Source organism: Lepisma saccharinum, chromosome 10 (assembly GCF_977018435.1).
Source record: "Lepisma saccharinum chromosome 10, izLepSacc3.1, whole genome shotgun sequence".
NCBI classification, from domain to species: domain Eukaryota; kingdom Metazoa; phylum Arthropoda; class Insecta; order Zygentoma; family Lepismatidae; genus Lepisma; species Lepisma saccharinum.
The window spans coordinates 90,504,523-90,532,152 of record NC_139238.1 but is presented as its reverse complement, the minus strand read 5'-3'; the positions used below and the strand labels follow the sequence as shown (position 1 = coordinate 90,532,152).

Here is a 27,630-nt window from a genome sequence, read left to right as displayed (position 1 = left end):
ATAAATTAATGAATGACTCACTCTCTCCCTTTTTAAGTTTTGGCCTCAGTGTTCAGAATTTCACAAAAGCCAATGAATTTCTCAAAAATATCAAAATTTTTATTCACAGTTCGAATGCAGAATATTAATTGTCCACGGATAGATATGTCACAAGTTTCGTCAACCATAATAGCAAAATATTCCCGACTTTTAATATCTGCTACCAAAACAGATCACCCTAATATATCAATGATTTTGTTCTGAATGTCACGTGAGAACCACCAAGCTTTCTGAAACCTCGGAAAATATGTGAACTACAGACTTCCCCGTAACTTTAACTAGCGACACTAGGGTCACTGATCCCGCGTGGGGGTTTCAGATGGGTTGGTGGATCTACAGTCCGAACGTCCCATCCACTACCCTAGTTCATGCACATAGTCTTTTGAAACTCTTTGAGTAAAAATTTTAACAATACTCACAATTACATACATAGTATATAGTAATAAGTCATGTGTTTTGCTGTTTCTGGTCATATCACTAACAAAGTTGATGGTTTAGTGGTCTGAGCCCCCCCCCCGCTCCCAAGTTGATTGTGTAGAACATTTCAAATGTGTATTTAAAGTTAAGTTCATGTGGCACAATTCAGAATAAACTTTACAAGAGAAGCAAAATAATACATTAGATCCTCTTAAGCAAAATTATTTGGGGGGCTCTGCCTCCACATCCTAAACATTTGGGGGGGCTCGAGCCCCCCCAAGCACCATGGAGTCGGCACCTATGGTGGTGGACATTTCCTTCCAAATGACAAATAACACATGGTGGTTGTGCACATCCTGACATCACATGAAACCCACCTAGTATATAGTAACAATTTGTCTTATCACTAGTAAAAACTAATAATACATGAATAATGTAGAATTTTAACTTTCCCCAATTTTCGTGTTAAATATCTATTGTTACAGCACCTTTTCACATATGCTGCTCACTTCACTGGCAAATAATGGCATAGTGTTATTTCTGTAGAATTTGGAATAAAGTAATTATTTAATTTGAAAATGCATGCTAGTTTAGTTTAGTTTAGTTTATTTGCATCCAAGGACTACCGGTGTGTACAAATTACAGTACATGGTAATATAGGACATGTCAATACTTACATTACAATACAGGTACATTAATAGATTTTACAAATACAAAATATATAGCCAAAAATTGTAAAAAAATTGGGTCTTACTCTGCTATTATATCAAAATCACAAAAAAATATAACATGAGAAGATATACTAATTACCCACTTTCATTTGACATTTAATTTTACAAGAATAATATGTGATTATACTACATTATGTACATTTGTCTTATGTAAAAGTCGCTTCCATGTATTCAGCTATAGAATAAAAAACATGCTTCAGAAGCATTGATTTTATCTTGTGCTTGAATATCATCAATTTTGGTTCTTCCCTCACATCTTGTGGTAGTTTATTGTAGAGATCTATGGAAGAATTTAAGGGACCTTTCTTACATAAGTTAAGGCGGCAGTGTTTTATGTGAAGTTTGTCCTTATTTCTTGTGTTTAGGCCATGTATTTCCTCATTTGTGGCAAAGTTGGAAATATTTTGCTTAACATAAATTAAGCATTCATAAATATATATGCAGGGGAGAGTTAACACATTAAGTTTATGGAAAAGAGTTCTACATGAATAAGTTTTCTTTACTCCAGCTATGATTCTTATAGCTCTTTTTTGAAGCATAAAAAGGACATTAGAGTGGCCCTTGTTACCCCAAACCATAATACCGTATCTTAGTAAAGCATCAAAGTTTGCCATATAAAGTCACTTTACAGTTTGGGTGCTTGAGATGTCTACCATTTCTCGAAGGGCATAGCACACACTACTTAATTTTGATTGTAGCGTGTTTATGTGTTCTGTATAGCTAAGGTGTTCATCCAGAATGATACCCAGAAATTTTGAATTTTTTTTAGGCTCTAGTTGTGTATTCCCAGACATTAGATTGAGGCTTATTTGGTTTCTGGTTTGGATTGTAGAAAATGTAATGTAATTTGTTTTTTTGCTGTTGAGGAGTAGATTATTATTTAAAAACCAGTCATCTAATTTGTTTAATACGTTATTAGCCTTAGATTGTAGAGCATCTTTGGAAGTGTCTGTTACTATAATATTTGTATTATCAGCATATAATATTGCATTTGCCTCAGGTATAACATTTGGTAAATCATTTATGTACATAAGAAACAAAAGAGGGCCAGAATACTTCCCTGAGGCACCCCACATGTTACACTTTCATGGTGGAGTGTTGATGTGTTACGTATCCTTTTGCTGTGGTGTGAGCGATTTCTACAATTTGCTTTCTATTGGTAAGATAAGATTGAAACCACTTTTGTGGTAGTCCACGAATACCAAGTTTTTGAAGTTTCCACAGCAATATCTCGTGATTTACAGAATCGAAAGCTTTTGATAGGTCACAAAAGACTCCTACCGTGTGATTACAATTATTCAGATATTGTGTGACACATTCTACTAAGTCTGCTAACGCTGTTTTCGTGCTTCGTTCGGACCTAAAACCATGCTGCGACAAGCTTAAGATTGAATGTTTGATACTGACCTTTCTCAAGTGGCGCTTTCTTGTATTTCTCCAGTCTTTTAACTGCAATGGCTTCGAGGCGCACCCTGGCAGCTGGATATTCTTTCAGCACGTCCCACATGTCCTTCTTGGAGAGCACGAACAGGTCACTGTAGCCAACAGACCTCACGGAAGCTGTGCGACGGTTCCCTACAACACAAATTGGAAAAATCAAACACTGTTGTTATACAAGTCTTTCCCTACATATATTTGTAAAATCAATGTGCCATTGCTAATGAATTTTGAATCTGTAATTAATCTGATTTATGGCCCAGACCCTTTGAGCCCAAAGAGATCAATGAATTGTAGATATTTGGACAAAAATTTGCTCAACTGGAACTAGAACAGAAAGTAGTTCCTCAAACATGCAACTCTTGTCGTAATATTCTTGTACATTGTTGTAAATTGTGTGTAAGTGAATAAATATTTTAAACAGTGCTAACTGAATAAAACAACAGTGTTATTTATCTTTAAAACAGAAAACTACCGCGCACCTTCACGTGCTGATTTATTTATAACTACTGATAATTAACAAATACGACATAAATAATTCTCATGTGCACAAAACATGGTTGTGAATTCTTTGTATATATAACAGTTCACTCTTTCACATTAAACCTAATGCTGTTCAACGTAAATTGTTTTTGTGATTCCTTATGGTATACCATATTATTTTTGGCAGTAATACTTAATTAGAGAATAATTTCACACATGCAGAGAGTGCATCTTCCCATGGAATGTTTCAAAAACAACCTGAAAATTTAAAAATGCATGTCTTTATATGCTGAAAGTGATAAAATATAAAATTATTAAATGAATGACATAAAACATGACACCAGAACTCTTCAAGAAACATCAAAGAAATATTAAATACAAAATGCAAAGCATTTTTAATTCATTCATCATCATGCATATAAAGGAGTCATGCAACAGATCCTGTCAGTCCAGCTGTTTTAAACATTTTTTGTTTGTTTGCATTCATAACTGTTATTTTGAAATGAAGTAAAAAATATAAAACTAAGATAAATTTAGAAACTATGAAATTGTACAGAGTGGCCAGAACTGACTAACACAGTTTGATACGATAGTTTAACACTACACAATAGGAATGAAGGCAACAATAAAAAAGGTACAATAAAAAAAAAACAGTATTCTATTAAAGCCATAGAATTTACTTATACATACACAAGTAACCAAATGTGGTTGGCCAAACATTAAGCCAAATGTACTTAAAGTGGTTCGCCAAATGTAAGAAAATACCATTGGGCAATGGTAATTTTGATGAAAGATTCTCTCGGGCTCTTGGCCAGATGAGTTGTGAGAAAGATCCCAAGCTTTCAAGAGCTAACATTAGCTCTCAAAAGCTTGGAATCTTTTCCACAACTCACCTGGGTCGATAGCCCGAGAGAATCTATTCATCATTCGTCACCAGGAAAGCTTCAAGACTTACTTCAATGGTGATTTTGAGCATGGTGCAAGCTTAGGGCCAATAGGTGTTTTTTTTACTGTGTACCAATGTGCTGAAAACTAACGTCGAGATATGTTGGTGTTGTCATATTTATTGTGAAGCCAAATATAAACTTTAGTAAAAATTTACACAAAACTTTCTCATACAAATAGGTATCATTGTTTTCAAGGCACCTCCAAGTGGTAGCACAAAACACTTTATAGATAGGGACGTGAAGTTTTCGTTTTATTTTTCCCTGAATTTTGATGTTATTTTTTACTGCAATTTAACGTTATATTTTGTGGTTTAGGGCAAAATTCGGTGTTATTTTTACATGCATTTTTACTGTTCGTTCTATGCTTAAGATTTTCACATTGTTTTAGTTCTGGAAAATTGAGACAAATTTTAGTTTTCACGACCCCAAAAAAAATCAGGCTTAGCTTTGTGAGAAATGACCACATTTATTCCATTTGGAAAACTATTTCATCTCATCAGTCCCTAAATATGAAATGTTTATTGAATGATAACTCTCAAATCTTCGAACACAATCACACACATCACATTTCCCTAACAATGCTAAAAAATCCCTCTGCGACCATTTTCTGCATGCCTCCCCCCCCCTCCGAAACACAACAGGTACTTTTCCCTGGATATTTTTTCCTGCCCTACGAAATTTGCCTTCTGTAAAGATTCCCCTGAGCAAATTCTATTTCAGGACGAGGTTATACACTATCAGTCATGTCTGCACCAAACTGCAATAAACGAAACGTGATAATCTTGAGCACTTCAGGTAGTTCTTTTTTAACAGAGGAAGCATTATCCCCAGTTTAAACTGCATATTTCGCGGAGTTTTTCACGTTAGAATGTAAAATTTGGTGGTATTCTGTAAAATGGCATATTTCGCGATTCCGAAACAACGAAAACTTGCCTCCATTTACGTACAGAGTATTTCCTGACATTCGCTATGAGACTCGGCGGCAAGCGGCCAGGCATCAGTGGTTGTCTCTCCTGGCGAACGGGGCCTGTGACAGTCACACACTACAGTCTGTTTTTTTCGCTCTCCCTGCCTTCGCTCTCTTTCCCTTTCTGTTGACTTTGCAGACTGATGCCAGTATAATCTTCCCTCGGAAGTTGTGTTGTGTCGTGTCCGTGTGTTGAAGATTGTGGCTTAATATGGCACCACAAAAGTTTACATTACAACAAAGGATTTATCTTCTCTTGTATTACTTTGGAAAGAGGAATTGTGGAAAAGTTCGACGATGTTTTGCAACAAAATTTCCTGGTGTTCCCGTTCCACATAGGACCACTATATTAAACCTCGTAAAAACGTTTACAGTAATAGGGTCAGTTCTGAATAAAAGTGGAAAGCAAAACCCACGTGTACTTACTGAGGAAAAACTCGATGAGATAGGACAAAGGTTAGAACAGTCTCCTCGGAAATCTATCCGCCACCTCTCACAAGAAACGGGTGTTTCAAAAACCACAGCATTTAGAGCCGCTATAATTCTTAAATCTAAAAATTAAAAAATTTTAAAAAATCTAAAAAATAAAGTATACAAAGACAATCCGCACACCATCCGTGAGTTAAAAGAGAGTATTGTATGAGAAATCGGGAGAATATACAGTAGATGAACTTGCACGTGTAAATGCCAATTTTCTTCATAGATGCCAGGAATGTGTTGCAGCAGAGGGACATCATTTTCAACACCTTCTGTAGTCAAGGTTAGTACACAATATCAAAACTGTAATTTTAATAGCCGACTCTAGCAACTGTCGTGGACCCCGTTCACCAGGAAATACAAGTTCTGACGCCGGGCCGCTTGCTGCCGAGTCTCGTCGCGAATGTCAGGGAATGCTCTACCTTTTAAATACTTTATTTTGCTTTCCTCAACTTTTTGGTGTTATCGTTAATACAAAAACTTCACGTCCCTATTTAAAGAGTGTTTACTTAGTTTTACACTTCAAGGAACAAACTATAAGCAATTCACAACACAGAAATATCATTCATTCATGGCAATGATTACCTCCAAGTTATGAATAGCTTCTATAATGAAATATAATATTTTCAGTAAGCACTGTGATTGAAATGTTTGTAAAGACATGTCATTATATTTTACACAGCATATTCTTGAATGTGGTCTTACCAGGAGAAAGTAGTTTGTAAAACTGATTTTTAATCACTTGCCCAAGATTAACAAGTGTTGAAAACAGCTGTTGGGACAATATAAGACCAACTTGCAATTTGCCAACCAATATAAACCCAATCTTTATCACATAAAAACTGTAGTTGGCACAATGTAATAATAATCAAAGAAGCAACGAAACAACTATTAGTTCTTGTTCCTTTTTAGATTTATACTGGTCATTTACACACTGTCTAGATGTCTCGAGAGCTACAAATGCAAACTAACATTTATTTTATTGTTTTAAGATACTTAGACATTCCTTCCACACTCCCTTTTTTACTTTCTATTGGTCGTCATCAATGACGTTTGGGACCGGCATAGTCAGGCACATATATTTCTGGGGGTGTGGAAGCATTGGTTTCGGTAAAGTCATTGCTGCCACCCTGGGTATGGTAGCATTCCCCATCTTTAAGATATATGTGTAGTATAAAGACATTCTTTATATCTTGAAATGGGAAAATATAGATATCTGTTAACAGAGCTTGAGGTGAGACATGTCATGATCCTTCTCAATGTGAGGATGCCCCAAGAAAGATTCCTTTTAAGTCCACTTTATGCATGGAGGGACTAACCAGGACTGGACTCAAACTTTATTAAAGCAGGATTCATATCACTGAATGTTCCGCAGTTGAGGAATGAAACAAGGAACCATGGTTTATAAGGTGACCTTGCTATAGAAAAGGCATGTCAGTTTAATAACCCTAACAGACATTGAAAACTTTATAATTAATGCATTTTAAACATGCTCTTCACCCTGTACAAAATGTTATTTCCCGCTGCAATGAGTGTATCAAAAGCTTGAAATATTTGAGAAAATAACTAAAGAGATCACCAAATATATTTATCAAAAGTAATCAACATTTTGATTCCAATGTAGTTAAAACTTCATTTTATTATAACATTCTTTGATTTCAGAATTTATTACATGGTAAGCTTTTGTCCTTTCCATTTAATTTCTAAGGCCATCAATGTGCATTAGTTCACCCTGTGCCACACTGTAGAATTAAAAATACAATATTATATATGAATATGTAATAAACATTAAAATAGATATCGGATAAAGAATAAACAAAGAAATAAAATTCATATTCCCAATTCATACATGCAATGTTCGAAAGTATTGAAGAGAAATAAAAAAAATATAGATTTAGATTTCAATTAAGATAATAATGTTTTAACATTTTTTTATAAGTAGAATATTCATTCTTGCACATGAAAAGTGGAAAAGCATAGATGCTACTTTTGTTAATCTCAATATGCACAACATGAAATATGTTGAGTAAGAAAAAATGTCCAATGGTTTGAACAAACAAAACTATATACTGGCATGAAAGGTTTCTCTAACATTTGTATCTCTGAGTAGGAAATATTAAAGTTTAATTTCTTTCATGATTTACATTGGCATAAAATGTATTCTAACGGAATTGAATTTTCTCATGAGAAGTCATCTAACAGTAGGATACAAATGCCAACAGTGTTATTGCACATTCTTAGAGTCACATTTTGGAAACCTTTTCATATTACCTTTTGTACCAGTTTCTTTCCTTTCAAAGGTGCAAAGATACAAATAAATATTTTCAGAAGAATATTTTCTTTTATAAAAGATGACAGAAATGGTGCACAGAAATTGATAACTGTCTTAGCATGAAATTTTAAAATATAGAGAATTCTTATATGCTGATAGCAATATTAATGTTATTTAAATTAAAGCATCTACTTTTTTTCATTAGTTGCACATTTATCATTTCTGATTGTCTCTTGACATAATATAGTTAATGCGTTAAAGAATCTTTAAGTACAGAAGTGAATAATTAACATGTTATGGATGTATAGTAAATACTTTTCATTCTCTTACATCTGAAATATTTTTTATAAGAGAGGAAGGGTGAAAGAGAGATGACTCCTTTCCTTTTCAGATTTTATTACATGGTAAACTTTTGCCATTTAATTTTAATTGCTAGAGCTATTAATTCTAAGTATTTTAGGTATAATTCTACCTTAAAAAGGAAAAGTTAAAAAGTTTTCAAATCCATTAAAGAAGCAGAAAATTTGAAGGAAAAAATTTCCAGATTCAGTTTAAGTCGTGCAAAAAATATTCTTTCCATGTCAAAATAGCAATGAATTGAAAACTGGAAACGAACTGTGTTGAACACTTACATCCTAAGAGGCACAATGGTGTTCCAGTGGAAGCAAAACAAGAACAAACACATGTTGGTGATGAAAAATAAGTACATTTATGTCTGTGACATCTACTGTCATATGGAAACAGAAGCACTAAAATCTATGCTTGAAAGGAATATAAAATACTTAAATAACTAACAATTCTTGGGACAAAATCATTGAAACAACAACAAAACATGACTGTTCCAGTGTCAATTGTCCTTTCATTGTTAAGCACTGGATGACAACTCAGGCACATCGCATCAGAAACACACTTTATCACATATAAATGAAAAAACCATCTTTGCATTGTTCTCAGGTTTACAAGCACATCTCAGGTTCATTTCAGATGGCATGTGACACTCGAAATAATTTTTGTGCTACTGAACCATAGATCAACACAAAGAGTTTTAATACACAAGCAGCAAATACTTACAAGAATTACATAAATGAAAATGACACAAATACATATACATTCTGCACAGCTTACATGTTATTTACATTGACTTAAAGTAAGTGCATCAGAAAGAAATAAAACATCTGCTTTTTCATGGGTGGCAATACATGTATTCACACTTAAGCACATGCTTTTTGCTGATCATTAGTGAAAGTCACAACCATATTTTGAAAAATGTTACATAGTACACACAATAAATAAGAAAGGTGAAGTAAGGGCTAAATAATTGGTACGGAAATGTTGTAATTACTGCTAAGCCAGAGCTCTGTGAAAGATATTTGAACATTATGTGGGAAGTAGAAATATAATTATAAGGTGGCGAATGTGTGGGAAATGATTGCAGGAGATTCAGAATCTAAATTTCATGTAATGTAGCATAACTGAATGACGAGAAGAATTTCAGGTTCATACAAATTTCATGGGGAAAAAAGGTAAAGTTCCCCATGCATATAGCACATGCCATGAAGGCACATTTAGGGGATGTGCAGGTAGAGCCCCACACATTCTCGATCTTGGCCATTTTGGAGGTGATGATCAGCACCATGCTCCAGCCACCTTTACCCCCCCCCAGGGTTTGCCAGGTACCCATTAATTTGAGGTTGGGTGAGCCCAAGTGCTGCTTGTGGGGACAAGGCCAGAAAAATTCTGACCTTAGATCACCCACCCACAGAATCGAACCTGGTCTCCTGTGTAACAGTCAGATGCCCTACCGACAAGATCACCATTATGTATCATCTGACCAAAATAATGTTTCCTAATGTAACATCACATAATAAATTCAAGTCAATGTAACCAAACAGAATTTGATGTAATACAAAGAATCAAATTTTAGAAAGGAATTTTTTAAAAGTATATGAACATTAAATTATATATAATTTTCTATGCTCACAACAAATGTATATACATACATGAAAATTAAGACTTTATATCATTTAGCAACTCATAATTGTGTTTGTTACTGTTGAGCTGAGAAGCAGTGACATGTCAAAGATGATTGTTGTGGATGGTTGTTTTAGCATGAGGGCTTGGCACCACAAAACATTTCAGGAAAAAAGTATAATATTTTCTTGCAAATTTCGTAAAAATAAAGGTATTAACAACTCCCCTGCTTATTAGGCAAGAAATTTGGCTAACAGCAATTTCACAAATGAATTCAAAGCTCAGTGCCAGAAAATAACTATCTTGATTTTTACAAGTCAGCTGCCAAAAATAAATTATTGATCACGATTTATAGAAAACTGGATGCTTTTGAGTTTCCTATTCTACACTTTTTAATGAAGAGGATCAAATTCAAGTAAACTTCTCAAACTCGTAGGAATATTATCGTTAAACTATTTCCGTTCAGAAACAATTATCTTGTAGGATAGACAAATTTGAAGTAATTCTTCTTCCACACTCTTCTAGTAATTCTTCGTCAACTTCTGATTTCAAATCATTTTCGTGAATTTTCAGTAAGATGCAGGCGAAGATATGTTCGAAGAAGGGAACAGGGGAGGCGGAGCTTGTGAAGTGAAGTTCTGGGAAACAGGGAGGGCTTTCTCTTTCAGTGCTTTGCATTTTGTTTCAGGTGAGATGATTCAGCCAAGTATTTGGTTCAATGTGGCAGGAAACTGACGAGAGCATAAAGAAAAGTAACTGCAAGTACTTCATTCCTTGAAAAAAAGTGAGTCAGAAAGTAAGTAGTTGCATTTCCCTTACTTCATTTGATTAGGTTTATTTTACTTCGCTTTGTGCCACTGTTGGCTAATTGCGAAGATGGGGATGAATGGTGATATGATGAAATTGATGAATGGATATTCACAAACACCCATACCCAGGCCAGGATTCGAACCCGGGACCCTTGGCATCATAGCATGCTGTCCTAGTCACTCCTGCAAGGAGGTTGTGTGTAAACTATAAAGAATGAGTATTATGGAGATGAGAAAATAAAAATACAAATATCTATGCACTAAAATACAGCAGAGGGGAAAGGATAAGATTATGTAAATACATATTTGCTGAAGGATGGATGGGGTCAAGGGGGGGGGGGCTCAACTCCATCCTTCCATCTGCAAAGGATCCTCCAGTGAGGGAAAAATTGCTCAAAAGGAGCCACAAAATAAGAAAATGAGATATTTGAAATCTAAAAATATTTTCAAATTTTAACTAACAGTCTTACATAACTTGACTTAAAGTTGTTTTCTTTTTTTGGGTGGGAGGAGAGGGGGCTCACGAATCTCGCAGGCTGCAATTTTATGAAAGAAGAGAGCCTTGTGCAGGGGCAAAAAATCTACAAAAAACTTTCTGAAAACCTGAGGTCAAAATTTGAAATATAAATAAATATGCAGCTGAAACGGTCAGTAAAGTTTGCCACTTGTTTCAAATAGTTTTTTCCCCCCACATTTCAGGCCACAGTGCGGTCACATTTCGGAGCTTGCCGTCTCCGCTGTCGACTCACGATTTGGCCACCGAAGTTTCCATGTTCGACTCCCAGGCTAGGTATTTTCATCAATTTCATCTGGTCATCAACGTCACGATTATCCTAAAGAAACAAGGATACATTAACGATCAGATATGAGAAGTAAAGTGAATTAACAAAGAAAACAAAACCTATTATCAAGGGTTCCGAGTTCGATCCCCTTGTGAGGCATTTTGCGGATCTAAATTTAAACTATAGTTCCAGTTCTGCTTAGCCTGTCTTGTGCTTACATCAAGCTTTAAACATTTTCTCGAGCCTGTTAAACTGGGTAATAAAAGATAAAACAAGACAAGACAATAATATCCCCAACCCTGGCAGTTGCGAGGGGCGATCGCCCCTGTCGCCCTCCCCGTGGATCCGCGCCTGGTAGAATCAAGACGACATAGAACAAGCATATAAAGAGTGCCGTGTATCACAAAATAAATAAAGATGATCAACCTGAATAAATACTTCAGAAGGCTCTCGAGATTTTATAGCTGGGCGCTTCCACCGGCAACGAAAGAATTCCCGAGCCTTGCTGGTTCTGCCGCAATCCAGAAAACAACGATGAGTCTCCGGTCGAAGTCCACAGCCTGAACCGAACAACAACCGAGTCAAGAGAGGGACAAACAATGCTCCGTAGATTTCGGCCACTGCTGATAAGCGACAGATGCTTGGACGATGCTCTCTCGCACGAAAGTAATCTGTTCTTGGGAACCATTCGTCTACACGATCAGAATATTCTTGGTGAGTTGAGCTATTCTATTAGTCTAAACACTGACAATGACTTCTTCTAAAAAGTGAATTGCGAGGTATCGGGATTCGGCCTGGGGAAGTTAAGAAAATTTTCACAAAGCACCCCCCAGCTTAGATAATTTGCATTACAACTCCTACTGCATTATCTCCATGTTCATCCATACAAGCACCCCCCATGTGTCCCCAAAGTCGGGGTGTAAGGGTAGCACACTCAATTGTCAAACTCACTTCCACATAGTGCACCCTAGACTCCATTTTACAGACTAACGAGGCTCTGGCGTCTGGACCTACGGCCAGTATAATCCTCTGTAGGGCTGTATGTGTATTTTAACCCAAGTAAGAATATTTTATTCCTCCGGCATTACAGTTGCGTTATATTAGTTATATTTTAGTTAGGGCAAGGAGCTGGACTGTGTATGTAAGTGACGGGTGCTGACACTCCCAAAATATGTAATTCAATAAATCAGTATCCCCAATGTCGACAAATCATCTCCAGCTAGGAATTTCCATTTCGAACACTGATTTTTATCAATATTCTCGCAGCACGAACATTCACCACGATGGTGTAATGGTAACGCCTTCGCCTTGTAATAAAGGAGTCCTGGGTTCGATACCCGTGGTGATTCGGACAAGGGTGATTTGCCCGATGATTGTTCCTGCGCGGAACGGTGAACAGGGACGGAAAGTAGGGTGGACATGTTAAAAAACAAAGTGTTTAAAACAACTTGTCTTAATCGTTTGAAACACACGGCTTTGTTTTTTTCTTACAAATGTTTAAAACGTTTAAAACACAGTGTTGTAAATTTTTTTTTTAGACTTGTTTAAAACACATTTTGATAATTGATGTTTGATAGTCTGTTGTTATTTGCGTGTTTTGTAACTTCGTCTTTGCATTGATTCCGTGCAATTTTGTTTACTGTGCACAGAAATCTGTTCAGTGGTTGAAAATGTATATTATTAACAATAACAATTAACAAAGAAACATATCGTGATGAATATCCGTAGGCTACGATTAAAACACCTGGCTATGTTTTTTGTTTCAAGTGTTTGAAGCATTTTTAACCTTTGTCGCCCAAGCGTCTCCAACGAGATACCCAAATGTAACCCTCACTGTCCCAAGCGTCTCGATCGGGACGCTGTGTCAAGGTCGTAGTTTTTACGTTATAACTTTTCTTTTTTAGGCTAGAATTTCGAATTTATTTTTTTATATTGTTCCTAACACATGTATTTAACAGAAATGTTTTTTTGCATTTTTTTTGTCTTCATGAAAATGGAGGGGAAAAGGCGGGAAAAGGTACTTCTCTTTTGCGGCTCTTTTCAACGTCAATTTTTTGCCGACAAAGGAAGACCGGCTTTGTTGTTCTAAAGCAATGCTTTTTCACTCCCTCCTGCTAAGTGCATTCGAAGGAAGCTTGTTTATCAGTATCCGATGTCAAAATGAAAGTTTTCCGTGAGGGCGCAAGCAGGGGGTGGGGAGGGGGAAGGCTGGTTGTTGAATCTGCGTTGTGAGAATGGAATTTCGAAGCGCGCTGAAGGAAACCTTTGGTTTTTTTAGCACAAGTGTCCACAAGTGGCAACAGGGGTTACCCAGCATTATCTAAAAATAGAATTTCAAGCAGCTGCAAGAATTGGCGCTCATTTTTCACTACGTTGTAACTTTTCGTCCGTGAATGTTGTGCGTATGTGTCGTTTTGTGCCCAAGTGCAAGGACATTTTTTTGGGTGAAGTAACAATTTTTTAAAATAATTTTTGGAGGTTTTCTCCCTTCCCCTCCATATATACGCCAAATTTGCATAAATTTTGCATTTTGACATTTTTTTCTGGGGGGCGGGGGAAACACCATTTTTTTTAAAGAAAAATATTTTTGAGGGGATTTCCCCCCTTTCCCCCTCCATATGTACGCCGAATGTGCATAAATTATATATCGTCTGAATCTGTGATTCATTCTGCGTACAACGGTATATCTTTCATATCTCTAGGGCATTTAGTTTCTGAGCTATAGTCATTTCAATGTAACTCTGCATTTTGAAGCTTGAATCAGTGGCGTGCCGACCATTCCTTTTGGGATGTACAACTCAAGTTACATTGGTCATATGATAATAATGCAAATATTTTTGTGTTCCTTACATGTCAGCGATAATTTCTATGTGCATTTTGAACTTTTCATATCCTTTTTTTCGGGGGGCGGGGGGGGGAGAAACCCCATTTTATAAAAAAAATTCAGGGGATTACCCCCGTTTCCCCCTCCATATGTGCGCCGAATGTGCATAAATTATATACCGTCTGAATCTGTGATTCATTCTGCGTACAACGGTATATTGTTCATATCTCCAGGGCAAATAGTCTCTGAGCTAAAGTCATTTCAAGGTACCGCTGCATTTTGAAGCTTGAATCAGTGGCGTGCCGACAATTCCTTTTGGGGGTATAACTCAAGTTACATTAGTCATATGATAATGATGCAAATATTTTTGTGTTCCTTACATGTTGCGATCATTTCCATGTGCATGTCGACACTGTCATGTACTTTTTGCTTGAGGGGAGGGTGGGGGAACAAAAATTTTTCCCCGAAATTTTGGAATTTTGAGAATTAGCCCCATCCCGCCCCCCGCCACATATACGCCGAATTTGCAAAAAAATTCATATAGTCTGAATCTCTGGTTCATTCATCTCTCTAGGGCAATTAGCCTCCGATCTACACTCATTTAATTGAAACTCTGCATTTTGCTAAAACTCGGCTCGGGACAGAGAGGCTTACATGTGAAAAAGGCCTTGGGCGGCAAAAGGAAAATTGAATCCTATATGGATGAAACAGTTTTGTTGTTGTTAATGTCAATATTTTGTTTGTTTCACGATAAAATGTATTTCGGAAAACAGACTAGCTAGCACGTGGATCGTATGGATTAGTTGAACCTTCTCGAAAAGCTTAGATGCGAGATTTAAGAGTAACGTAAATAGGTATTTTAAGAAGTTAGTCAAGTGTTTACTTTATAACTAGAAACACAGTCCTTCCTTCGATGATTAACAGATTCATTATTTTTAGAAAATAAGTCTTCTTGACCTTATGTTTTAAATGTATTTGTTTAAAACACGTTTTCTTTTCGGTTCTTGATTAAAACACTGTTTAAAACATATAAAACCTGTTTTAAAAAACTGCTCGTTTTGTTTCTTATTTTTTAAAAAAACGCACATTTTGCCAACCCTGACGGATAGCGACTAACCCGATCGCATTTATTTTGCAGGTGGTATTCGTCGTGGTGAGCGTTTTCCTCTTCCTGCACCCCAGGAGGGAGGGGGTGGCGTGGAGGAAGAGCTACCGGAAGTTGCTTGCGGGCTTCCACCCCCGATGCCCCTCGCAGAAGGGTTGCCCCGATGACGTCCCTCGTGCTCGACTCGATCCAGAGACTGGGAAACTGCTTTCGCCGCTGGACAGATGCTGACCACCGAGATGGCGGATCAACGTGGACGGGATTGTCAGCCAATACAACAGGTATCAAAACACAGGCGATATTCCCTGTCAGAAGTATTGTATGAAGGACGGCATCTCGTCCTTATTTTTTGTCTCAGATAATGTTACGAAGTAAAGCAGAATTGAATTGTTTTCAAAGCTTTTGTTTATTTACAAATTTAACTGAGAAATTATATTTATTTTCCATTTTCAATGGACCCATCCGAGACAAGATGCGAATTAGAGGGCTGCAGGGAGAGGATTTCGTTCGAGCGCCAAATAGTTCGCAAGGACGACGCTAGATAGCGTACGGAATTGAGAGTTTCTTCGCTCGAGGGTGGGAGACTCGAACAAGTGCGAGCGAGCGAAAGTGGTCCAATGAGGATGAATGATGATCGGATTAAATTAATGAAGGGTGATTCGCAAAGCAACGGCCCGAGACTCGAACATGAAACACCAAGTGTCCAGATCTTCGGTCGATCAATCAACACACTCGGCCGCCGCGAGAACTATAAAACGATGAGTAATATCTCTTACAGTATTTCTAGCTCAAAAACTTCTTAAAGAGTGCATTTACATTCTTGTGGATACGCTGAAAAAGTTCAGAGCCATCATTTTAACCTTATTTCTTGCCGTCGACATGAATACTTTCTACCTCTTCGCGACAATGAGGATGAATGATGATTAGATGAAATAGATGAAGGGACAAACATCACGGAACAGCTATTCCCGCACTGAAGCCTGAATTGGAAAATAAATATTCTTGTTTTTTCCCCAACTGTGCCTTATGTTCGCTACCGGATCGATCTCGTCTCGTTTTTACACAGGTTTGTCTCGTTTTCGGTTCCATCTGAACAAGTTTCAGCCTTGTTTAAAAACGCAGAAAGCTCTAGGTTACAACTCACTGCGTGAAAGGTGCTCAGGCATGTCGTGAGGGTGGGGCAGTGTTGCCACAATATGAGGGTACAATTTCCATTTAATGGGGCCAAAATTTCTCGTTTGACAATTTTTCTCCTTCGTCCACAGAAATCATAATAACAATACGAGAAATAATAATAATATGAGTAATAATAATAATAAAGAAGACTTAGGTGGGCAGGCCATGTGGTACAAATGTGAGAGGAATGAAGAGTTTACAGGATTCTTGTTGGGAAACCTGATGGTAAGAGACCTGTAGGAAGTCCAAGACGAAGATGGAGGGAAACGTTGAGTAAGTATGGAAGAGATTGGATTGATCTTGCTCAGGATAGGGACAGATGGAAGGCCTGTGTTGCTGCAGCCATAAACCTTCGGGTTTAAGAAGGCTAGAGAATGAGTTATTATTATTAGTAGTAGTACTAATAGGAATTCGTTGTACCATGTTCGTATATATGAAAAGTGTTAAACAAATAAATTACTTACATGCTTATAGCCAGTCTTTTCCCTAACGGGACAGATGTCACAGGTTCGAATCCTGGTCAGATATGAATGTACAGTTGTGTGTGTTCCATACGTTCACCATTTATCCTCGTCGTCGCTATTAACCGAAGATGTAGAAAGATGACGTAAAATAAATAAAATAGATAGACATTAGGTTTTTACTCAAATGAGTGGAAATTAGAGTTAACAGGAAATAATTATGGATATTAAACAAGAACCTAATATAACCCGAAACCCTGAAATTGTGGTATTTTCCCACACAATTTTGCTTTTCGCTTAAAATTAGGTCCAAAAGGGAAATTTCCCTTCATGTGGTAACACTGGGGTGGGGTGCTCTGCTTGCTGTTGGGAGAGGGGTGACGAGGTACTCACCGCGCATGCGCCTCCTGCAAAGAAGTGCGAAACTAAAGACAAAACCAAGTGCAACTGTTTTCCGCCCAAGCAGCTGCCGTGAGTATTTACCAAGGTTCCTACCTGCGGTGCCCATATTCAGGATGCTGATCTCACCGAAGTAGGAGCCCGCCTTGAGCGTCGCGAGAACGGTCTTCCCGTTGTCAGCCACCACCTGCAGCCGGCCCCTGTTCACGATGTACATCTCCTTCCCCACCTCCCCTGCAAGGCAAAGGAAACACCATCATACTCTGCAGGCACGTACCCAGAAACATATTTCGGGGGGTCCGAAACAAGTGTATAATAATAATAATTGTTTTATTTAAATAATAATTAAATTAATTTATATTAAATTAATTGAGATTTTTTATCATAATATGCAATTATAACACCATTAAGCCTTGTTTCCATGATATGAAAAACTCAATATACTGACCAAGGCAGAAATTTATTTTATTATAAAACATAAACTAAACGTAACGTTTCAACCTCCTAGCAAGGTCTTCTTCAGACTCTGCCTCAAGTACAAATGTAACAAGGTACAAAACAGGACGATATATACACACAGATTACTCCCCTCCAGACTATTAGAAAGTTGATCTGGAACATTCTAGCAGGTGGCTATCCCTTGTCAACTGTACTTTCACCTGAATGGCTAAACATTTTCTTTCATCTATAATGTGGTTGGACTCTTTATCTCACGCTCTTCTTCCCTTCTTCCTTCATTCTTCTTCCTTCTTCTCTCCTCTTTCTCTCTTGTCCTTTCCACTCTTTCTAAAACCTTCTTCCATTATTTGTATATCTTCAGTCCCCCATTCCAGTTCATTGTGTCTTCTTCACCTTTCTTCTCTATTTCCTTCGCCTCCTTCCATTTTCTCACTAGCATTCTCTTCTCCCTTCTTATCTGCTTAGCCTCATCCCACTCTATGTCATGTCGTGTTTCTCTCGTGTGTTTAAATATAGCATTTCTCTCTCTCTTAAGTCGTTCATCATCCCTATGTTGTTTCAACCTGTCTTTCAGCCTCTTTTTCGTTTCTCCTATGTACACACTCTGACGTTCTTTACATTTCACTTCGTAGAAAATCCCTTCTTCTTTCTCTTCTCTGTTTTCATTTTTCTTGTTTGCATTCTTCGCTATTCTTAAGATGCTTCCCCCTCCCTTCCTGTAAGTTTTAATGCCCGCTTTCCTAAGCACTTTGCATATCTTTTCTGTGGTCTTCCCCATACTCCTTATTCCAAACCTCCTATCTTTTTCTCTCTCTTCCTCTTTTTGTTTCTCTTCCAATTCTCCCCTGCCACTTTTCTTCCTTCTTCTGCTTATGTCCAGTCTATCCTCTTTTTCGTAGCCATTCTTTTCTAGCTGTTTCCATAGGCTATTTATTTTGCCTTCTTTTTCACATTCTTTCGTGCATATTTTCTTGATTCTGTCCTCAATATTCCTTATAAAATTTATTTTTGTCACCTCAATACAGAATACTCCCGCTGCACACTTTTTCTGATGCCAAGCTGTTTCAATTCCTTGTCCTCTCTTCCTTTTCATCAATATATCTAGGTAGCTTAACTTGTCGTCTTCTTCTATTTCGAGTTCCAATAATATCCCTCTTTCTTCATCTTGTATTTCTTTGTCAAATATGTCGTGCTGCCTCTTCGTTCCCTTCTATATGGCAAAACAATCGTCCACATATCTGTAAAACAGAATCATTTTGTCACCTCCTTTTTCTACCACTTTATTTCCCATTCATTCATAACCAATTCAGCCAATGCTGGACTTAGGCTAGAACCTACATTCAGTCCCTCACTCATTAACATTATTTTATCCCACATTTTACTGTAAACGTTATTCCAAATGGTTTTCAGCGCCTTCACTACCCTTTCACTATCCCATTCTTCTATAATTTCTTGTCCCATTCTCTTTTTAACAATGTCCAAAACGTGTCCCCTCATGATGCTCGGGAACATACTTTTCACGTCTAAGCTAAACATTGTCGTCTTCATATCATTCAACTTAAGTCCTTTTATGAGGTCGACTACTTGTTCACTGTTCTTAACTGCTCTGATTTCTTTCTTGAATAAGTTGTGGACCTCATACGACTTAAGAGAGAGAGAAATGCGATATTTAAACACACGAGAGAAACAGGATATGACAGAGTGGGATGAGGCTAAGCAGATAGGAAGGGAGAAGAGAATACTAGTGAGAAAATGGAAGGAGTCCAAGGAAATAGAGAAGAAAGGTGAAGAAGACACAATGAACTGGAATGGGGACTGAAGATATACAAAGAATGGAAGAAGGTGTTAGAAAGAGTGGAAAGGACAAGAGAGAAAGAGGAGAGATGAAGGAAGAAGAGCGTGAGATAAAGAGTCCAACCACATTTAAGATGAAAGAAAATGTTTAGCCATTCAGGTGAAAGTACAGTTGACAAGGGAAAGCCACCTGCTAGAATGTTCCAGAACAACTTTCTAATAGTCTGGATGGGAGTAATGTTTGTGTATATATCGTCCTGTTTTGTACCTTGTTACATTTGTACTTGATACAGAGTCTGAAGAAGACCTTGCTAGAAGGTTGAAACGTTACGTTTAGTTTATGTATTATAATAAAATAAATTTCTGCCTTGGTCAGCATATTGAGTTTTTCATAATATTCAAGTTAATTAATATATTTTTACATGTATAGGTGTAATAGCTTGCGTGTAGTTAAGATCGCCAAAATGTGCATAAAAACAAGTGTCCTGGGGGAAAAAAATAGTGTCAGAAATGAAGAATTGAATATAAGAAAGATGATGTTAGATCCAGTTGACGAAAAGTAAAGTTCCTGGTAATATTTTATGCATATTATTATAAGTAGTAATAAATCTTGTGTAAATCATCTTTGCTACTGTCATTCAGTCGTATAGATCCAAAGTTAATCCTTCCTTCCAATAAGTTCGGCGGAAATAAAGAACCATCGATTAGACAACAAGTATATTTTCATTATTTAATTTTAGTACTTAGTAAGCCTTTCGGGGGGCGGGAACCCAGGACCCCTTGATTACAAGGCGACGACGTTACCAATACGCAATCGGTGTGACAACCATGACTCGAGCACAACTAAAAATTGTAGATAAAAACTAAATAATACTTCAAAATAAACCATTTTGAGCAGGCAATATTTTATTGTTCTTCCAAGGACGTATTTAAGGCGAGTCCAAGAGGTCCGGGCCCTTCCCTCCCTCGAAAGGCTTACTAAGGACTAAAAATAAATTATGGAAATATGCTTGTTGTCTAATGGATGCTTCCTTATTTTTGCCGAACTTATTGGAAGGAAGGATTAGATTGGGATCATACGACTGAATGACAGTAGCAAAGATGATTTATGCAACATTTATTACTACTTATAATAATATGCATAAAATATTACTGCTTCGGATCCCATTTAAAACTGTAGGTCCAGTCCCTATTAGCCTACATGTGCATAATGTGGATTCAACTCATGGTTCTCGCAACCTACTATAAATAATATTTTATCTCATGTAATAACTAAGACCTCGGATTTTTAGGTTCTAAAAAATGTGCTTTTAGGTTCCTAAAATAGGCTCTAAAATCCTAAAAAAAAGGTTCTAAAAATCCTAAAATAGGTTCTAAAAACCTTAAATTAGGCTGACACGAGAGTGAGTAAGGCTGCACAGATCAGAAGTTTGCACTTGGGAGACAATTGGGTGCCAAAACTGAGAATGAGGGGGGGGGGTACAAGAAGTTTACTTTATCTTAGTAGGCAAGGCTTAGCTTTAAAAGTCTATATTGCGGTGGTAAAAAGTAGGGGGTAGGTAACAGTGCGTCAGACATTTTGTTTTGTTTAGAGCTTTGATAAACGTGATATACTTGGAGGGAGGGAAATCGCCAGGAAACATGTTTCAAACACGCCAGTCATGGAATTATTTCGCCACCAAACCTAGTAAATATCTCTGTGAGATATAAAAATCTTGTAAAACCTAAAAAATATATAAAAACCTAAAAAAAATATAAAAACCTAAATATAGGTTAAATTTAGGCACATAAACCTAAAATAGGTTCTAACAAGCAAAATAGGTTATTTTAGGCACTATAAAAATTCGTCAGTTGTTTCGTTTTTTAATGAAACGCTGATATCACTTGTTATTTCTTATTTACCTGTAAAGGAAAAAAATAGGTTAAAAACCTAAAATCCGAGGTCTAGTAATAACTGAATATTAATATTTTTAATTTATTAATTTAAAAATTATTATACTTTCATAAATTGATCTAGTGTTGAGATAGAGTCACTTGGTTAAAAATGTTTCAAAAGAACTTTGCATAATTAAAAATTAGAATTAAAAAAATACAAGTCAATGTGCATAAGGCTTACTGTATACTCGTACGTCTCACTTCAAGAGCAAAATATGAGAACTCTCACTACTACTTTTGACAAAAGTCTTCAAGAATAGATTTTTTTAATAATCGAAATCTGAATTATGCTCAAATGTCAACATTGAACGAAATTCGTCATGTTTTTCCATTCTAGAGCTTTCTGGAAATTGGATTGGTCATGTAGTACCACAGATTAGAGTACTTTACTGAACTGAAAAAAGCTCTTGAATAGTACACTCGCCTCAATTAGTACCTGACAGTTTGTTTCTTTATACATCATATTTGCAGAAGATACAATTCAACTTATAAGTGTATCAATATACGCTGTATAAACAGACCCTATTATTCTAATTTCGTTGACCCTGTACAACATGCCATGTGCAATATAGCAAGAATTGCCCGTACTCGCAAACAAGAAATATTAGAAATGAAAGTACTAACATAAAACAAATTACAAAAAACACCTAGAAAACACATTTGTTCTGTTTTTCTTACAGTACAGGATTATACTGCGTTTGAAAGTAAGAAACTGATTCCCACAATAGTAGTATAAAAGTATATAGGATAAACCCAACTTACAAGTGTAGAAAAGGCGAGGCTATTTGATTGAACAATCAGATTTGCTTACACTTAAAACAATGCCAAGATGGGGCCTGTACCCCAATTCTTCAGGTGTGATATGCTCTGATTTTTAAGAAATTCTGAATTTCTAGTGTAGAAAAGGCGAGGGCTCAACAGATAGATTTACCCATACTTAAGACAATGGCAAGAGGGGTTTATACCCTAATTTTTCAGGTGTGGAGGTTCGGGTTTAAGTCCTCATAAAATATGAAGCCTCCCCTGATGGCAAAATGATAATATTGTTGCCTTGTAAACAAAAGGCTCGGGGTTCGAGTCCTGATAAAATATTTAAGATTGAAATACATGTGGCAAAATAATATGTCCACAAGTGAGATTTTGAGAATAATTACTGCTAGTTGATAGCCCCCAAATCTGAACCCCCCCCCCCTCCCTCCTCTGCTCAGACAGATTCGGCCATGTGTGTAAAAGCTATATCTGTGTGATTGTTGTTTATAAACTTGTCAAAAATATGGCTTTTTTGTATGAACACATACAATCCTGAATACAATTCTGGTTTTGTATTGTTCTGTTAATATAAACACAAGTGAGACTTACAGAATATTTATTGCACAGTTCAAAATCCAATTTTGAATTGTATTTAGTTGATATAGAGATGAGGTTTTAAACCTGGTGAAGTGTGTTGTACATCAGCAAAACTATCACCAAAACCTAGTTACTGCTGTTGTTTGGGTATAAAAGCACCAGCTCAGCCACTAACTGCTGAACCCAACTGATATTTTTTATTAAGTATAAAGTTTTGAATTGAAGCCCAGAAAATCTTATATAATAAACAACAAGAAAAAATGCCAAAACAAAAATATTGCAATCGGTGTAATAAAAATATATCTAGTTCTCATTGGGCTAGGCATTGCCGTATTTGTAACTCTAAGAAATGCAGAAAAGCCACAAAAATGTGTCCAAGATGCCATAAAATATTAAGCAAGGCATATTACAAATGGCATAAGTGTAATTCTTATGTACAGTCATCAGCATTGCCCTCACAACCATCCACATCTGGTCTGAAAAGGAAGCATGAAACACCTGTTAATGCTTCACCTGCAAAGCAGCCACGCCATGCACCTATCCATAGCAGTTTTAATGCCCAACTTAGGGATTATCGGTTTGTATCAGAGCCAAGATGTGGCATTGAGAATTTTTTGAACAGTAAAAAACCTGATATACAGGCAATTCTAAATGCACAAAATGGCTCTTATAAGCTGTCCCTCAAATTGTATACTCAATATAAGAAACCAAATGGCACAAAATTTACACAGCCCCACATAACAGAAACTGTACCGGTTTATTCAAATACAAATTCGGACAAAATAATAAGCAGATTGATGGATCAATTGAATATGAAACACTCTGAATTTGCGGCAAAAGAGTCAGGATGGAGCCTATGTGGCTCTCCGCACAAGTTATATGTTAATATTTCTGAATTCAGCCCATTAAAAGGTTCTACATATCTGCCATTACCTGCCAATATCAAAAACAAAAGAGCCGTGGTCAATATTGAAAATACCGACCAGAAATGCTTTTTGTGGTGTATTTTAGCTGCTTTGTATCCAGTTTCAAGGCATCCTGAGAGAATAACTTATTACAAACAACATGAACATCTTTTTGACGATGCAATGGAGGGTTTGGAATATCCAATGTCTGTTCAGAATATTGATAAATTTGAAAAAAAGGCCAGGCACATCAATGGCAAACAATTATCTATTAATGTATTTATTTGTTCCACTGGCAATTGCTTGATAGCACCTCTCAGAATCAGTACACTTGATGATGATTCTGCTGTTCCGATTGATCTGCTCTTAATTGAAGGGAATAATACATATCATTACACTCTGATACACAGTCTTGAAGCTTTAGTGAGAAAACAACAAGGCAAATCCAATACAATATTCAAGTCGTGCAGAAGATGTTTAACTGAATTTGATGGTAAAAAAATAATAAATGGGGTTCGGGAAGTGAATGCAGAAATTGCTAAAAACAAGTTAATTGAGCATCTGAAATACTGTGGCAACCATAAACCTGTTCATATGGTGATGCCCAATCCAAGTGAAAATTGCAAATTCAAAAAGTATGAAGCCTCGTTGGAACACCCAGCATATATTGTCTGTGATTTCGAATCGAACGTCAAACCTCTTGAATTCTGCAATCCAGATCCTGAAGAATCTTCAAGTACATCATACCAGCTACATGAACCTTCCAGTTTTTGTTATATGGTTGTACAGGATGGTGTTGTTACTAAAAAAGATTCATACATGGGACCAGATGCCATCAAAGAATTTGCACTTAGAATAGAAAATGAGTGCCGTGACATAGCATCTAACATCTTATTAAAATCAAAGCCCATGTTGCCTTTAACAGAGGAAGAGATTGAAGATTTCAACAATGCAGAAAAATGCCCGGTATGTGATTCTGAATTTTCAGATACAAATATCAAGGTGAAACACCATTCTCATACAGATGGTAAATTCTTAATGGCCCTGTGTAATAGCTGTAATATTAAGATCAAGAGACCAAGATTTGTCCCCATATTTTGCCATGGAGCATCCAATTATGATTTCCATCATCTGATCAGGTACGAGGGGTTTGACAAGCAGAATTTAAATATTTTAGCTGAAAATGATGAGAAATATATATCTATTAGCAAGATAATTAAAGTTGATGGTGTTCCTATTCACATAAGATTTCTTGATTCTTACAGATTTTTATCTGCTAGCCTGGCTACACTGGCCTCTCAATTATCTGATGATCAATTCAAAATCACACGTGCTTTGTTTCCAAATCAGGACCTGAAATTAATTAGGCGGAAGGGTGTATATCCATATGACTATGTTACAGATTTTTCTAAATTTGATGAGTGTTCCCTGCCACCACAAGAAGAGTTTTACAGCAAAATCAGAGGATCTGGAATCACTGATGATGATTATCACCATGCCCAGTTGATGTGGAACAATTTAAATTGCAAGACATTTGGTGATTACCACATGGCATATTTGAAACTTGATGTGACCCTCTTAGCTGATATACTTCAAGCATTCAGAAAATCTTCCATGCAAAATTATAAACTGGACCCAGTATATTTTTACAGTGCCCCGGGCCTAGCATGGTCTGCAATGTTTTTAAACACTAAAATGCAATTGGATCTGATCCACGATCAAGATATGTATCTGTTTATGGAACAATGTATAAGAGGAGGGATGGTGCAATGTTCCCAGAGATATGCCAGAGCAAATAACAAGCATATTATGCTGCCTGATTATGATCCAGCACGGCCATCAAATTTTATACTGTATGTAGATGCAAACAGCCTCTATGGTTATGCCATGATGAAAAAACTGCCATATGCAGGGCTTGAGTGGGTTGAAAATTACAATATTGAAGATCTTCAGGACTTTGATGACAGTAACTACGGCCTGTTCTTAGAGGTTGATCTGACAATTCCAGATAATTTGCACAACATATTTTCTGATCTGCCCCCAATTCCCGAGGTTCAGTGCTCACCTGGCTCTAAACAGAAGAAGCTCATGATGACCCTGGAGCCAAAACAGGATTATGTCATATATTACAAAAACCTCCAGTTCCTGATGAAACATGGTGTTCAAGTGACCAAAGTTGGCAAAGTCTTAAGGTTCAGGCACTCAGAATGGTTGAAACCATACATTGATACAAACACAGAGCTTCGAACATCTGCAAAGAGCCAATTTGATAAGGCCTTGTTTAAATTGATGGTGAATTCTGTCTATGGCAAAACTATTGAAAATGTCAGAAAACATACCGATGTTAAAATAATTACTGACCCCAGCCGGAGCAAAAAATTGGTTGCAAAGCCTAATTTCAATTACAGAAAAATTTATGATGAGCACATGGCACTTTTCAACATGAAGAAAACAAAGATCAAGTTTGATAAACCTATTTATGTAGGGGCTGTGATATTGGAATTGGCCAAATTACACATGCTGGAGCTCTATTATGATGTGTTGAAACCTTTTTATGGTGATCGTGTAAAATTATTGTACATGGACACGGATAGTTTTATTCTTGATATTCAAACAGAAGATGTTTATCAAGATATGTCACAGCCTGAATTGTTTCAATACTTTGATACCAGTGAACATACAAAGATTCAACCCCACAACAAAAAGGTGCCTGGCAAGTTAAAAGATGAAACACTTGGTGATGTTATTGTGAAATTTGCTGGGTTAAGTGCCAAGATGTACACTTTTGAAACATGTAGTGGTGTTGTTGCCAAAAAAGCCAAGGGCATTGGCAAAGTAACTGTTGAAAAAGATCTTGAATTTGAAGATTATGAAAATTGCCTCAAATCCCAGAATTCAATCAAAACATCAGAAAATAGAATTCAGAGTGAGGATCACTTATTGACTTCAAATATTGTAAGAAAAGTGGCCCTGGACCCACATGATGATAAGAGATGCATTTTATCATGTGGCATACATACTCTACCTTGGGGGCATTGTGATTTGAAAAATGGAAATCAATGCCCAATTCCAGAGCATGATTTGAAATAAATAAACATGCCCATGAACTTATTTGGGTTCAAAAAACAGGTTATTATGGACCTGCCGACACCACAACCCTCTTCTGATATGCTGTCTAAACTGAGTGGCTTGTTAATTATTCATCTGAACAGCATACTTACAGATGTTGATGATGAAACAGGCAAAACATTGTACATATTTAACAATAATTTAAATCATTACCAATTACCTGTAGGTGGGCAATTACAATTTATTACAACCCCCGAGGGTGATGTCAAGATTTCAGTAGGGAGAAATATTTATAGAATTAAGCACTCAAACATGGTTTCTGGCACTGTATATACTGTTTCTGCTGGTGACTGCTTATATATTGAGGTCCCTGGATCTTATGACAAGCTTATACCCTTTTTTATAGAATTAAGAATCAGATACTCTATAATAAATAACCATTAAAACAAAAATGCCTAATGATATATTTGGCCATACAAGACATGAAGATCACAGTGATGAGATTCTTATGCTTGATGTCAGAGTCAAGAAATTAAGAAGTGATTTACAAGCTTTACAAACCACACTCAATGCCAGTCTTCAATTAGAAATTACAAATTTACAATCACAATGCATGGACCCTCTTCTTAAAATTGATTCTGAACTCAAATTGTTGCTTCAGAAATATACTGATCTTGCAACATTAGATAATTTTCAAAGTTTAGAAGAAGCTGTAGCAGCTCTTCAAGCCAAATTTAAGACCCAGGCCACCAACTCTGAGCAATTGAAACAACAATTGGAAGAGCAGATAAATAATGTCCAGGCACAGCTCCAAACAATTGTCA

The 27,630-nt window shown here is 36.7% G+C and overlaps 1 protein-coding gene across 2 annotated transcripts in view; it reads right to left on the bottom strand.

Annotated features, from left to right (window-relative positions):
* LOC145994022 (cyclic nucleotide-gated channel alpha-3-like) overlaps positions 1 to 27,630 on the bottom strand; it is a 301,195-nt gene that overhangs the window by 16,163 nt on the left and 257,402 nt on the right. Inside the window, exons 5-6 of one of the 2 annotated variants that reach the window (XM_083130102.1) lie at positions 17,382 to 17,531; positions 2,595 to 2,762 (exon numbers count right to left, since the gene is read on the bottom strand). In XM_083130102.1, coding sequence (XP_082986228.1) covers positions 2,595 to 2,762; positions 17,382 to 17,531 — 318 coding nt within the window. The remainder of the gene's footprint in view (positions 1 to 2,594; positions 2,763 to 17,381; positions 17,532 to 27,630) is intronic. The other variant, XM_083130103.1, reaches the window with a different exon arrangement.